The 14,502-nt window shown below is 45.0% G+C and overlaps 1 protein-coding gene across 1 annotated transcript; it reads left to right on the top strand.

Moving 5' to 3' along the window:
- Positions 1-659: 659 nt before the first annotated feature.
- Positions 660-13,949, top strand: LOC307100864 (retinol dehydrogenase 16-like). Its single transcript, XM_079773495.1, has 5 exons — positions 660-742; positions 2,567-2,946; positions 11,630-11,888; positions 12,743-12,906; positions 13,453-13,949. Exons 2-5 carry the CDS (start codon positions 2,634-2,636, stop codon positions 13,668-13,670), a joined length of 954 nt encoding a protein of 317 aa, XP_079629621.1. The 5' UTR covers positions 660-742; positions 2,567-2,633; the 3' UTR covers positions 13,671-13,949.
- The last annotated feature ends 553 nt before the right edge of the window (positions 13,950-14,502 follow it).

The raw sequence follows: 14,502 nt of genomic DNA, 5'->3' as shown, positions 1-14,502 counted from the left end.
CCAAGCTAGGCTCTACCTGGGGTAGAGCTGCATCCAGATGGGGCCAACCCTGAAGGTGGAACAACAAAAAAGAAATCCAACACAAACCAGCCCACATCTTCACCACAGACTCTCCAAAAAGTCCCATCCCTCCTCCTTCTAGGCTCCATCGTTGGGGAGGGAGCCAGGTCCAGTGTGATGAACCCGTCAGGGGTGGGACCCATGCAATGAGACAGCCCCAAGGACACTGCCCTCACTCCTTCCTTTTGCTGCTCTGGACCTTTATGAGGAGCGCGGGCTCAATGACTTTCCACAGGTAACTCTCATCCCCTCCAGTGCCAGACCTTCACACCTAAAGGCAGGGGTGCATCTCAAAATGTTTGGATCCACACTCCAGGCAGTGGGGCAGCATACCTATAAAATTGGAAGCCAGCTTGCACAACTAACCCTCACTCCATACCCTTTCCAGAGCCCCTTTTCATTTACCATGCAATCCCCTCTTTAGAAACCCATACAAGTAACAGAAGGAGGATGTTTTGCTTTTGACAGAAGGCTCCACTAAGACTCGGTGGAGCCACCAGGGGGCTCGTGTCTCTGTTCCAGCTCTCAGGTTGCTCTAGTGCTGGTGCCCTGGAGCCTGGCCAAGCTGCGGGGGGGCCCTTGCATTTCCTGTTAAAGGTCTACTGCAGACACTCACTGCCATGAGACTCAGTCTCTGGGACGCTTCTGAAGGATTGCTCGTTCTAGCCCCTGTAGCTCTGAGGTGAGTGAGTGTCATCCAGATTCCGTTTCTCTCTTACTGCTCTCTCCCGAACTTCCTGAGATTGTTCCCAACTGGATGGACTCTGAAGCTCCTGGCAATCCCCAAGCAGTTATATAACTTTTAGGATTCACCAAAGTGAAGCACCGCTCACGTGGGCTGGGAGATTTCTCTGCTTCTAGCCCTTGAGACTTTGTGGTTGAAGGTATGTGGTCACTAAGGAACGAAATCTCCAGTTGCTTCCAAAAAACCGGGATTTTCCCCTTAGGAGGGTTTGCATGCCCCTTGGCTCCCTGAGGGCTCCTTCCTCCCTCCTTGCTTTCCTCCTTCTCTATCTTGGGAAAGTTTTGTAGCGGGTGCTGGCCGTCACCCCAGGAAGCAGGGACAGGCTGGTTTCTGCAGGGCCAGCAGGTGCCATTCTGCTGCCGCCTCCCAACATGAGGGACAAACACTCTCAGATCCACACAGTACCTCTCTGCAGACAAGAGTTACAGCTGAAGGCTGAGTCTGCCCCTGCCTGTCTCTTCTGCTTGCTGCCATATGTCCAGGCATTTCTTTAAGGAAACCTCTCTCCTCTCCCAGTGCCTCTACTCTTCCCTGCTTACCAGTCAGAACTGTGAAACTGGACAGTGAGGGAGGCCCCAGAGCTTGAAACTGGCGTCTTCTGTCCCTGTCCCACGCTGCAGATCCGTTCCCCCCACTGGCTCACCCCCTTTTATGAAATGGTTTCCTCATCTCACCCTGAAGCCCCTCGGGGACAGCTGGTCTGGGCTCCAGTATCTAGTACTTTCTTGAGTCTCCCGAGGGGCCAGATGTCTCCACCTCCCCATCATCCCCCTCATACAAAGTGGACGGAGGCCTTTGTGGTTACTGGGGTTACAGCCTCCCTGATGGTGAAGTTAAGGATCCAGACGTGGTCCCTGTTAAGCGGATCCTTTCTATCTTTGGAGTCTGGGTCTGGGTCTGGATTCTGCCCGTGTGGCTGGCAGGGGAGAGTCTCAGCATGGGCCAGAGGGCCAGGGCTGAGGACAAGGCGTCTTCATGGGGTGAGGGGGTAGCTGTTAGGCCTTCTTCCCACAGGCCCTTCCTTTCCACCCTCCCAGGGGCCTGGAGAAGTTTCCCTGAGTGTGGCCGTCCCATTCCCTTCTTCTCCTGTTTGCCTCTGAGGTAAGTCAGACACCCTCCCGTCTCCAGAGCACCTTTCTGTCCCTGAGAGTTTCTGCATCAGCAGGGGACAGGATACCCCTTTCCCTCTCTTTCTAACCCAAAACTTAGTTTTCTAAGCAGAGCTTAGTTTTCTTAGGAGTGAATTCTGTGCTGAGCCAAGTGAGAACCTCAGGGGCTCCACCCGCTGCCAAGATCACAGGGTAGTTGGAGCAGAGCTGGATATTGAACTTACGTTTGTCTTGATTCAAAGTGTGTCCTCTTTGTGAAACTCTCCAGTAGATCAGGGCGGAAAGGTTCCAGACTTGAACAGGAAAAGGGGAAGAAGACAGTTCTGGACCATGAGACTGTGACCATCGGGGTTCCAATTTAGGGCAGGTTGATGGGGAAAAGAAGAGAAGAGGGAAGGAAGGAGGAGTGGGAGAACCCAGATCAGGTGGCTGGGAAAACTATCCTCAGGTCAAGGGATTTCCTGAGCAATGCAATGTCATCTATTAGAAATGGTGTAAGTGTACCAAAGATCTACAAAATGGGGCACGGATCAATCATACGCACTAAACAAACAAACAAATACTCACTAAACCAGATTAACAGAAAAGACTTGAGGACTCCATGTCAGAGTGCCTGGAGACTGGTATGCTAACTTACACCCTGTGTTCTTAGATCCTCCTGACTGAACACTGGCCACCGTCTCATTTCACCCTTGCCTACCGCCTGTCCCTGCAAAGCCATGTGGCTGTACCTGGCAGTCCTCGTGGGCCTGTACTACCTTCTGCGCTGGTACCGGGAGAGGCAGGTGGTGAGCCACCTCCGGGACAAGTATGTCTTCATCACGGGCTGTGACTCGGGCTTCGGGAACCTGCTGGCCAGGCAGCTGGACCTCCGAGGCTTGAGGGTGCTGGCTGCATGTCTGACAGAAAAGGGGGCCGAGCAGCTGAGGGTCAAGGCGTCAGACAGGCTGGAGACGGTGATCCTGGATGTCACCAGCACAGAGAGCATCGCTGCGGCCACCCAGTGGGTGAAGGAGCGCACGGGGGACAGAGGTATCACCCAGGTTTCTCAAATCTGTTCCTTCTCTCCCGTCAAGAGAAGACCCCTTGCTACCTGGGGAAGATTCCCAACGTGTTTTCTAGGACTTGAGATCCTACTAGCTTTCTTCACCTCACCCAGCATACCAGCTGAGCCTCTTCTCAGTCCACTGCCCTAGCCTCTGACTTTGGAGCTCTGTTGTTTGGGGAGAGTTTGTGCTGATGAGGACTGGTCCCTGCAGAATTCTTGTCTATGTCTCTGAATTTCTAGATGCTGAGTGCCCCGGGGAGATCAGGGCCCACTTTCTGGAGGAGGGGTGGAGAAGGGGGCAGGATCCTGAAATTTAAATGGGTGGCTGGGGGGCAGCGCTGGAGCTGAGCTTCTGTTCTCAGCACATTAACATGTTCTTGTTGGTGAGTCATAATCGTCCAATCAGGGAGTTGATGTCACCCATTTTCAGGTGACAACACTGAGATTTCAGGAGGGTCAGAAAGGGAAGTCAGAAATCTAATGAGTGTTCATGTCCTCTCTCTCTCTTTTACTGCAATTGTGCCTGTCATGTTATGGGGGAAGAAAAAAAGACAGTGATCTCATTTATCTAAGAAATGTAAAACACCATCAATGGAGAAAATATGGAAAGCACAGGTATAGAGAAAACTCACCATAATTTCACAACCTAGAAATAATGCTGTTAACATTTTGACATATATTATATTTTGTCCATAGTTTGTTTCCTATTCTGTGCATTAATAGAAGATGAGGAATTATACAACATAATGAAATTTCTTCAAAAACATTAACTAAAAATTTTTAAAAATCAATTACAGTTGACATTATATTAGTTTCAGGCGTACAGCACAGTGGTCAGACATTTATCTGACTTATAAAGTGATCCCCCAATAAATCTAGTATCCACCTTGTACCACACGTAATTATTACAATAATACTGACCTATTCTCTATGCTGTACTTTACTCTCAGTGACTATTTCATAACTGCCCTTTGAATTTTTTTTTTCTTTTAATCTTTATTGTTGAAAGTATTACATAGGTCCTCCTCTGTCCCCCATGAATCTCTTCCGGCCCAGTCCTGGCCCCCACTTTACCCTAACCCCAGATCCTCACCACCCCATTGTCTGTGTCCACGGGTTATGCATATATGCATACAAGTTCATTAGTTGATCTCTTCCCCCACACCCTCCCTGCCTTTGTACTTCTTAATCCCTTCACCATTTTCACCCAATCCCCTACTCCCCTCCCACCTGGCAATTATCAATTTGTTTTCTGTATGTATGAGTTTGTTTCTGTCTTGCTTGTTCATTTAGATTCCACACATAAGTGAAATGATATGGTATTTGTTTTTCTCTGACTTATTTCACTTAGCTTATATAGTACCCTTTAGGTCCATCCATGTTGTCGAAACTGGCAAGATTTCATTCTTTTTTATGGCTGAGTAATATTATATATGTACTACTTCTTTTTCCAGTTGTCTATTGAAGGCCACTTATGTTGCTTCATATCTTGGCTAATGTAAATAATGCTGCAATGAACATAGGGGTGCATATATATTTTCCAATTAGTGTTTTGGATCTTTTTGAAGAAATACCCATCGGGAGATTGCTGGGTTACATGGTAGTTCTATTTTTACTTTTTTGAGGAACCTCCATACTGTTTTTCATAGTCGGCACACCAATTTGCAATTCCACCAACAGTGCACACTGTTTCCTTTTTCTTCACATCCTTGCCAACATTTGTTGTTTGTTGATTTTTAAAATATATTTTTATTGATTTCAGAGATGAAGGGAGAGGGAGAGATAGAAACATTAATGATCAGAGAAAATCATTGATAAGCTGCCTCCTGCACGCCCCTCAATGGGGATCAAGCCCACAACCTGGGTATGTGCCTTGACTGCGAATCGAACCATGACCTCCTGTTCATAGGTTGACCATCAACCTCTGAGCTCCCATTCTTTCCTCCTGCTGGGCTGTTTGTTGATTTTTTGATGATAGCTATTCTGACAGATGTGAGGTGATATTTCACTTTGGTTTTCATTTGTATTTTTCTGATAATTAGTGATGTTGATGATCTTTTCATATATCTATTGGCCAGCTTTAGGTCCTCTTTAGAGAAATATCTATCAGGTCCTCTGTCCATTTTTTAATGAGATTGTTTGTCTTTTTGGTGTTAAGATAAATTTCTTATATGTTTTGGATATTAACCCTTTACAGGATATATCATTGGCAAATATCTGCTCCCATTCTGTAGGTTGTTTTTTCATTTCATTTATGCTGTGCAAAATCATTTTAGTTTGATGTAGTCCCATTTTTTTTTCTTTTGTTTCCCTTCCCTGAGAAGACATATCCAAAAAATATTTCGAAGACCTGTGTCTAAGAGTTTACTGTCTATGTTTTTCTTCTAGGAGTTTTATGGTTTTGAGTCTGACATTTAAATCTTTAATTCATTTATTCCTGTATTGGTTGTAAAAAAGTAGTCTAGTTTAATTTTTGAGCATGTGTTTGTTCAGATTTTCCAATACCAGTTATTGAAGAGACCATCTTTATCCCATTGTATATTCTTGCCTCCTTTGTCATAGATTGCTTGGCCGATGGGTGTGGGTTTATTTCATTGCTCTCTATTCTATTCCATTGATCTATGTGTCTGTGTTTATGTCAGTATCATGCTTTTTTAAAAATTGAATTTATTGGGGTGACATTGGTTAATAAAATTATGTAAGTTTCAGATATACAATTCTACAGTACATCATCTGTATATTGTATTGTGTGTTTACCACTCCAAGTCAAGTCTTCTTCCATCACCAATTAACCCCTCTTTATTCTCTTCTTCCTCCTGCATTTCCCCTTCTTACTGGCAATCACCATGCTGTTGTCTGTGTCCATGGGTCTTTCTTCTTTTTTTTCTTTGCTTAATCCTTTCACCTTCTCACCCAGCTCCCAACCCACTCCTCTCTGACACCTACTATGTTCTTTTGATTATTATAGTCCTGAAGTATTATTTGTTATCAGATAGCGTGTTACTTCCAAAATTGTTCTTCTTTCTCACGATTGCTTTGGCTGGTCAGGGCCTTTTGTGGTTCCATATAAGTTTTAGTACTATTTTTAGTTCCGTAAAAAATGCCAATGGTATTTTGATAGGGATTGCATTGAATCTATAGATTGATTTCAATAGTATGGACATGTTGAAGGATTGCATTGAATTTATAGGTTGATTTTGGTAGCACAGACATTTTAACAAGGGTAATTATTACTATACATTAGCATGGTATATGCTTCTATTTATTTGTATCTTCCTGAATTTCTTCAATAGCTTATAATTTTCTGAGTACAGGTCTTTTACTTCTTTGATTAAATTGATTCCTAGGTTTTTGGTGTGTTTTTTAAAAATGAAAATTTAAATGAGATTGTTTTCTTAATTTCCCTTTCTGATGGTTCATTATTGGTATATAAAAATGCAACCGAACCCTGGCCTTGTGGCTCAGTGGTGTGGAGCATCGTCCCATGCACAGGAAGGTTTCAGGTTCAATCCCTAGTCCGGGAAGGTATGGAAGGCAACCAATCAATGTTCAACCAATCAATGTTCTCTCTCACATTTCTCTCTCTTTCTCTCTCTCTCTCTCTCCCTCTCTTTAAAATCAATAAGCAGCCCTGGCTGGTTTGGCTCAGTGGATAGAGCATTGGCCTGCACACTGAAGGGTTCCGGGGGTTCAATTCCAGTCAAGGGCACATGCTCGGGTTTCGGGCTCAATCCCCATTAAGGCGTGTGCAGGAGGCAGTCCATCAATGATTCTCTCTCATCATTGATGTTTCTATCTCTCTCTCTCTCCCTCTCCCTTCCTCTCTGAAACCAATAAAAATATATTTAAAATAAAATAAAATCATTAAGCATATACTCAGGTGAGGATTTTGAAAACATGCAACCAATTTATGAATATTAGTTTTTTATCATGCTACTTTTACTGAATTCATTTACCAGTTCTAATAGTTTCTTTGTGGACTCTAAAGTTCTCTCTATCTTACCTTATAATAGAGAAACATGAAAATTGACCGCACCTCCGCTATGCCCACGATTGGGCCGGCAGGAGGCTGGGGGCGGGACTCCGGGTGGCATATCCGCCGTTGAGAAGATCAAGAGGGCGGTGCCCAGTGGCCGGGCCCATGCAGCCACTCCCCGGGGTGCCTGGGGCGATCAGCACCCCGGGGGGGGGGCGTGACCGGAACCATGACGCTGCTCCCGGGGGTGCCTGGGGCGATCAGCACCCCGGGGGGGCGTGGCCGGCCCTTCCCGCCCCTCCCAGGGGTGGGGGGGCCATCGGCCACCTGGGGGGCGTGGCCGTGCCCATCCCGCCCATCCCGCCCCTCCCGCCGCTCCTGGGGGTCCCAGGGGCCGAGGCTTTCCGGGCCTTGGGCACCAGCGGGGAGCCTGCACTGATCGCAAGAAACCACTGGGGGTCGTCTCCTGTGATCGGTAGCAGGGACGCTGGGTGCGGCGAGCCCAAGGCCAGGAAAGCCTGGGGCGGAGGCTTTCCCGGCCTTGGGCACCAGTGGGCAGCCTGCAAGGATGGCAGGAAACCACTGGGGGTCGGCTCCTGCGATCCTTAGCAAGGATGTTCGTGCCGCGGAGCCCAAGGCCACCGCCCGGGGCCAAGCCCCGACCCTGAAAAAGGCAGAAGGCGGTGGCCACAGCCAAGGCCTGGGTCCCTGGTGCCGGCAGAAAACTGGTGCAGGCAGCCAGGTGAATGAAGGTCTATTGCACGAATCTTCGTGCAAACGGGCTACTAGTATAATATCATGTCATATGCACCCTTTCTAATTGGATGCCTTTTACTTCTTTTCTTGTCTGATTGCTGTGGCTAGGACTTCCAAAACTGTGTTGAATAGAAGTGGTGAAAGTGGACACTCTTGTTTTGTTCCTGATCTTAACACATTGCGGACCAGTAGTTTTATTGCTAGCTTTATCCAGTGGCCAGATAAATTTCTATTGAACTAGTACAAAACAGTTTTACATAAATGTTTAAGGCATGCTTTAAAATTAAATACCCATTGCATTTTGAAGTTATTTATTACATGTTCTTACAAGCTAATATCTTTTTAAAGTATGATAGTTTGTAAAACACTGTGTAATATGAAAAGGAACTAAACAAAGCTGGCAAATGTAACGTGTTTCTCTTCTCTTACCATTACTTTTGTATACTTTGCAAACTTTGGTAGGATATTTCTTTTTATCAGAAGATGGAATTTGCCCAGGGATGTGCTGCTTCATGTTGCCTGATAATCTTTGCGGATGATATTTCTGAGGAGTTCTCGTACTTCTAACATCTGATGGATTAGGATTGCTAAATTCTGGATCTGCTCATTTATCTACTTGGGATGAGATCCACTCTGTGGCTACAGTTAAAAGAAAGTCTTTGTATCTTACTTGGCTTTCTGGATTGAGTGTTTGATAAATCCTGAATGACTTGAATAGTCCACAATTAATCAGGGAAAGCACTACTTTCTTCATCCATTTTATTGTTTTTCTAAGGATACTGTATGTTGAAAGATATTGGTCAGCAAGATCAACACCTTGCATATAGTTATTATACTGCACAATGGAAACTGGCTTCTTTATTTCCTCTCCAGTATGCCGATTTGTCTTTTCTGTTTTACAAGAGGAAGCATCATGGATAGTTGAAATAATTCGAACTTCTCTTTTATCCTTCCAAATCAATAATAAAATGTCACCTTTTCTTCGGGAGGCTATTTCACCTCTTTTAAGCGTAGATGCTTCATCTTTCAAACATTTTGGCAAGTCTCTATTTGCTCGCATTGTTCCTTGTTTTATGTAGTAATAAAGTTTCTGCAATTGAAACGCTATTGTAAGAGTTATTTTGGTGTATATGATGCCCCAATTCCAGATACGGCTGAAGTAGTGACAGAATAGAGTCATTCAATTTTTTTCCTTCACCTGTGTAAATTTCCATATTGCAAATACACCCAGTCTTGCTCTCACATATCATTCTTACAGGTAAACCATGTTTAATAATTGTAGCTGGGTTGTAAGTTCGAAATAGAAGACGTCTCCTCCAGGGATCATACCTTTGTGTAATGATAATTCTCGCATAGGTTTATAAATTGTTTGAAACTTACGAATAAAGTGGTCGAGTACAGGTTGAATTTTAAATAGCCTGGATGAAGATTTAGTCATGTTTGCATTGTCATTGAAATGCCAATAAGTCCAGATTTGTTGAAAACTGTTTTGACTCATCTTCTGAGGAAATATTGGAACAGCTAGAACTGGATTTGTAGACCAATATTCTTTCCAAGTATCCTTTCGAGTATGCCCCATTAGCACTATAAGTCCTAAAACATTTTTCATATCTGTTGGAGTAACAGGAGACCACTTAATTGCTTTCAAAATTTTCTGCTTTCCTAAATCTTGGTTATAATATATGTTCGGTTGATGACAAAATAGTTCAAACAGATCGTCGTCAAAAATCAAGTTGGTGACTGCAATGGTGTTCTTAGAATCAGATTACCTTCAAATTTTTCCAAATTAGGTTGAAAGTCCTCTTTTGACCAATCATTATCTCAGCAACCAAGACGCAAATTACACTCAAAATCATGTGTGGAATTGTTCAAATTTTCAGGTTCAGAATCACTTGAAATTACTATTTTTCACTTTTTTGAAGGAATAACCATATCACTGCCACTGTCGAAGCTTTCATCACTTTCACTTGAAACATCTGTTAAATTGTCAGCAAATATATCCAGAATTTTATCATGTTTTTCATCACTATCCATGGTTACTGAGCACTTTAAAAATATCAAATTGATATAAAAACAGTTATTTTTATTAATAACGACAATAGACTATTTACTTTTAATTCCTTTTGTAATTTTTAACTTCAGAGAATGCATTTTCCATTACTGTCTTTCTCTAAAAGACAATAACGAACATCCGAGAAATCTCGCGATTGGCCATTAGTCTTAGGAACCGAAAACCGAGAAATCTTGTGATCCGTCCTCAATGTGTTAAGGAAAACAAAATTTATTATTTTTTTTGTTTTAATAATAGAGACTATTCTATCTTTCTGAGTAACATTTACTGAAGCAGTATCTTATGATATGATATGGAATTGTTTCCTATGTTTTATTCAACATAAATGATGTCTTGGGTAACTTTTTTTTTAAAACCTAAATCTCTATAACTATGTGCATCGATTTGGTTCTTAGAAAGGAAATACATGGTAGAAAAATATGACCCCTATGAGGGCAGAGTGTGTCTGAGCAGACCAGGGACTCCACTCTCTGGGTCAATATTTACAGATTCCCATCACCAGCCCTTGCCCTGTGTCCTACTGATCCCCGCTCCTGCTGTCGAGGTTGGTGGTTGGTAAATTTTTAAATCCTCAGGACTATCTTTGCTCTTGCAGAGAGGTTTCCATGAAGCTGGGTAAATGATCAGCCAGGGGGCTGCGGTGGGGGTGGAGGAGAGTGGCCTATTGTGCAAGTGGGAGGAGCGGGTAGCATTGTGTGGGGCTGATGGTGAAGTCTGAGCCTGAGTGGGGGAGAGGCAGCCTTGGGCCCCCTCAAAGCCTGTCCTTGGAATTCTCAGAGCTCTTGCAGGATCATAGTTCACTGTTGATGCAGATTGTGTCAAGGTCAGTGACCTGAGGTCAACCACAGACTTGTTCACCACGTTTCCTCACACCTGGGATTTCAGGTCTTTTTTTTTTTTTTTAAATATATTTTATTGATTTTTTACAGAGAGGAAGGGAGAGGGATAGAGAGCTAGAAACATCCATCAGCCGCCTCCTGCACACCTCCTACTGGGGATGTGCCCGCGACCAAGGTACATGCCCTTGACCGGAATCGAACCTGGGACCCTTGAGTCTGCAGGCCGATGCTCTATCCACTGAGCCAAACCGGTTTCGGCGGATTTCAGGTCTTTTTTACCCAAGCTGTGTCCCCAAATATTAGCCATATTTGATACTTTTGTCTTTTGTTCAATGTGTGTGTGTTTTCTCTCTCCCTCCATTCTTCATTATCTCTCTGTCTGTGTCTCTCTCTTTCCCTCATTGATAGTTGTTGAGTGCAAACTGTGGAAGCTGTCCAGAAATCTGAAAATGTGGGTGAATATTTACAATGTCTGTGAGGAGAACATTGATGTGTGAAAACCCAGGCCTATTCTGCACTTCACCCACCTGAGATTTCAGGTCTGCTTTACCCACCAAAGTGTTCTTAGGTGTTCACTGTCTCTTATCTTTTTGTCATTGCTAAAAGTGGTTTTGTTCCACTCTTCCTCTTCATTCTTCATTCTCTCTCAGTATGTGTCTCTCTCTTTCCCTCATTGTGACAGCACTGATGTGTGAAAACTCCAACATGGCTCTCTGTGATCCACACTGTGGACTCACTAGATTTCCTCAGCATCAGTCCTGTCTCATCAAATCTCCTCTGCCAGGCAGGGGGCTGGGCACTAGGAATAAACCAGGAGGAAGGCTGACTCTGTCACCACAGCTTACAGGGTCTGCACTGCCCCAAACCCTGCAGACAGCATGTAGTTATCTGTTATGTGTTCTACCCGCTCCCCATGTCGCCTTCTCCTCCTGTCCTCACTGAGTTGGAAGGTGAATTGGAACCACAGCTGTGTCCTCACTGCACGGTCTCAGCACAGTCTTCCTCTCTCCCCTCTGTGTGCCCAGGACTCTGGGGCCTGGTGAATAATGCTGGCATCTCTGTGCCCACGGCACCCAATGAGTGGCTGACCAAACAAGACTTCGTAAAGATACTCAACGTGAACCTGTTGGGGGTGATCGAGGTGACCCTGAGTCTGCTGCCCCTGGCGAGGAAGGCAAAGGGCCGAGTGGTCAATGTCTCCAGCGTCTTCGGTCGTGTAGCCTTCATTGGTGGGGGCTACTGCATCTCTAAGTACGGTGTAGAGGCCTTCTCGGACTCCCTCAGGTATTGGGCTGGGACAGAGGCCCTCCCTTGGGTCTTCTGCTTCTGTGCTTCTGGGGGAGCCTTTTCCAAGGGGTTGATTTCACACAGCCTCAGAGGCTCTTCCTTCCAGATCCTTCTCTCTTGCTTTTTGCCAGGCATTCATTAGGATACACTTTTTTATCTTCTGGAGATCTGGATGGGCCTCAGAGCAATGGAGTTGATTCAACCTTTCCCTGCCCACAGTCAGAAAGCATCTGAGGCAGAATTGGAACTGATCTGACTCCACTGCACAGCCCATCCGCATACATAACTGCTATGGGAATGGGTTCCAGGGGCCCTGTTGTCAGTGAAGCCCCAGGGAAGCACTTTATTCGGGGAGCTTCCTCATCATATCAGCAGTAGAGACTGCACTGGCTACAGGGCTGAGGATGGCTGTGATGTGGGGTAGTTGAGACCACAGGCAGAGAGAGCTCCTTAAGGACAGATGGCCTGGAGGTTGACATGGGTGGGAAAGAAGAGGGAGGGATTTGAGGAGCATGGGAAAGATAAAACAGGCACAGCCCAGTTTTTTATTGCATGTGAGAGAAATACAAGGGCATAGAATTTAAGTGGTGCCTTTCAGCAGAACTGGTAGGATTTAGAGTTATACGCAAATGCATGTAAATACTTGTAAAAATACTCAAACTCTGTAGACAGGCAATACATTCATCATAAATTTTCTCCTCCTGTCTGCTGCACTTCACAACTCCCCACACTTTTGAGCTTAATCTACTGTAATCTTATATTGGTGTTTTATTGGGTTGGGGTTTTTCCAGGTGTTGTTTTCTTTTATGAGACCTCTGAAGTCTTTTCCTCTCTGTCGGTTTGCCTTGCAGGAGGGAGCTCTCCCACTTTGGGGTGAAAGTGGCTATCATTGAGCCCGGTTACTTCAAGACTTTTGTGACCAGTACTCCGGTGATTTCTAGGAACTTCCAAGAGGCATGGCATAAGGCCAGCCCAGAGGTCAAGGAGGCCTATGGGGAGAGGTTTCTGACATACAGTGAGTGAGCCTTGTGGTCCATGGGAATAGAAGCAGATCATTGTCCTGAAGTCTAGATTCATAGTTAGTCCCACCTTAGTCTCAGGTCCAACCTCTGTGCTCTGTCTCACCCACAAACAGGGGACCTTTAATTCTATCTCCATGGTCCCATGTTGTCAACTGGTAACCCAAAAAAAGAATCCAGGCTTGTTAGACGTGGCACCACTGTCTTATGTGAACTTCTCATGTTGTTGAGGATGAAACTAAAGCCAGAGAGAAAAGACACCCGTGACCTCCTGGTGAACAAGTATAAGAGCAGCTGGCTTTCAGGCACTTAGATTTCTAGTGTCTGTGGAGACCTTCAGTTGTGTGTTGCACATATTCCTAGGAATAAAGCCAGAGGTGGATTAGAGTGAAACAGTTGTGCCTGGGGGAGGAGGGAGGCACCCACTAAGGAGTTTAGGTGGATTCAATGTAGGGGACCAGGAAGTCTAGAAACTCATTCTGTAAGCTGATCTTAATGGTTGGAGGTGGGAATACATCTGGATCCTTTCTCATTCTGGACAGACGTGAACGCAATTGGATTGTTGGATAAAATGTACACACAAGATCTTTCCTTGGTGACGAACTGCATGGAACATGCTCTGACCTCCTGCCATCCCCGCACCCGATACTCACCTGGCTGGGATGCCAAGCTCATCTGCCTTCCCCTTAGCTACATGCCCACATTGCTGGTGGATGCCTTGGTCAACTGGAGTAACCCAATACTTATTAAGGCCATGTGACCCAAGATTGTGGTGCATAGTAGGGGAATTGGGTACTGTGTGAGGGAGGGGATGCATCTGTAGAGAGAACTATGGTGCATTTTTGTTCACATTCTCAAATACTGTTATTAAAGTAAAATTAAATAATTGATTCAAAGAATATACATTTCTTTAAAGCCAGGGAAGGTTTCTGTGCAGGACAGGGACTAATGTTGCAGAACCTTGTTCTTTCCAATATTCCTAAGGTCAACCTCTGCCAGCCTCTTCACCATCCACAATTCACTGAAAATCCTGTGTTAGCCTCATAATTATCTAGTTATTAATGTAAGGAAGGAAGCAAACAGGAATCAAATAATAAACTTAGTAATAAAACATTAGCTGAATAAACTGGGAAGCTGAAGCAGATATTAGGACAGCATTCCAATGAGTTTGCAGGGAAGCTATAGCATAAACAGACTCATTCACACACTCCAGGGGACTGCCATGGAGGAGTCTTAATCCCCAAAACTGACAGGAAAATCACCCTGAGGTGCTGCCCTGCCCACCCACACTGGATTCCCAGAGGAAGGAGGAGAGGAAATTCCTCTGCTGGGCACATGAGCAGTAGAAACCAGATGATGTAATAGAACTTTTGGATATGCGCAATAAAAGTTGTTAGCACAGGAGGGAGGTGTTTCCTTTTGGGCATGCTCAGTGAGAGCCAGGGTGATGCCAGATGGGCAGAGCCTAGACTGGGAAAAACTGAGAAGGTGATCAGATTGGATAGAGAGCATGGAACCCCAGTGGGTCTAGGAAAGGGCTTGGTTGGGAGGAGCGCCTCCCCCCCACTCCCCCCTCCCCCCAAGCCGGGAAG

Source organism: Cnephaeus nilssonii (genome assembly GCF_951640355.1).
Source record: "Cnephaeus nilssonii genome assembly, chromosome: 6".
Taxonomy (NCBI): domain Eukaryota; kingdom Metazoa; phylum Chordata; class Mammalia; order Chiroptera; family Vespertilionidae; genus Cnephaeus; species Cnephaeus nilssonii.
This window is presented reverse-complemented; position numbering and strand designations above follow the sequence as displayed.

Bases quoted from the DNA above. Each gene is read 5' to 3' on its own strand.
- LOC307100864 (XM_079773495.1), top strand. From the start codon at position 2,634: ATGTGGCTGTACCTGGCAGTCCTCGTGGGCCTGTACTACCTTCTGCGC. The intron at 2,947-11,629 runs GTATCACCCAGG...CTGTGTGCCCAG, and splicing joins GGAGCGCACGGGGGACAGAG to GACTCTGGGGCCTGGTGAAT. The intron at 11,889-12,742 runs GTATTGGGCTGG...TTTGCCTTGCAG, and splicing joins GCCTTCTCGGACTCCCTCAG to GAGGGAGCTCTCCCACTTTG.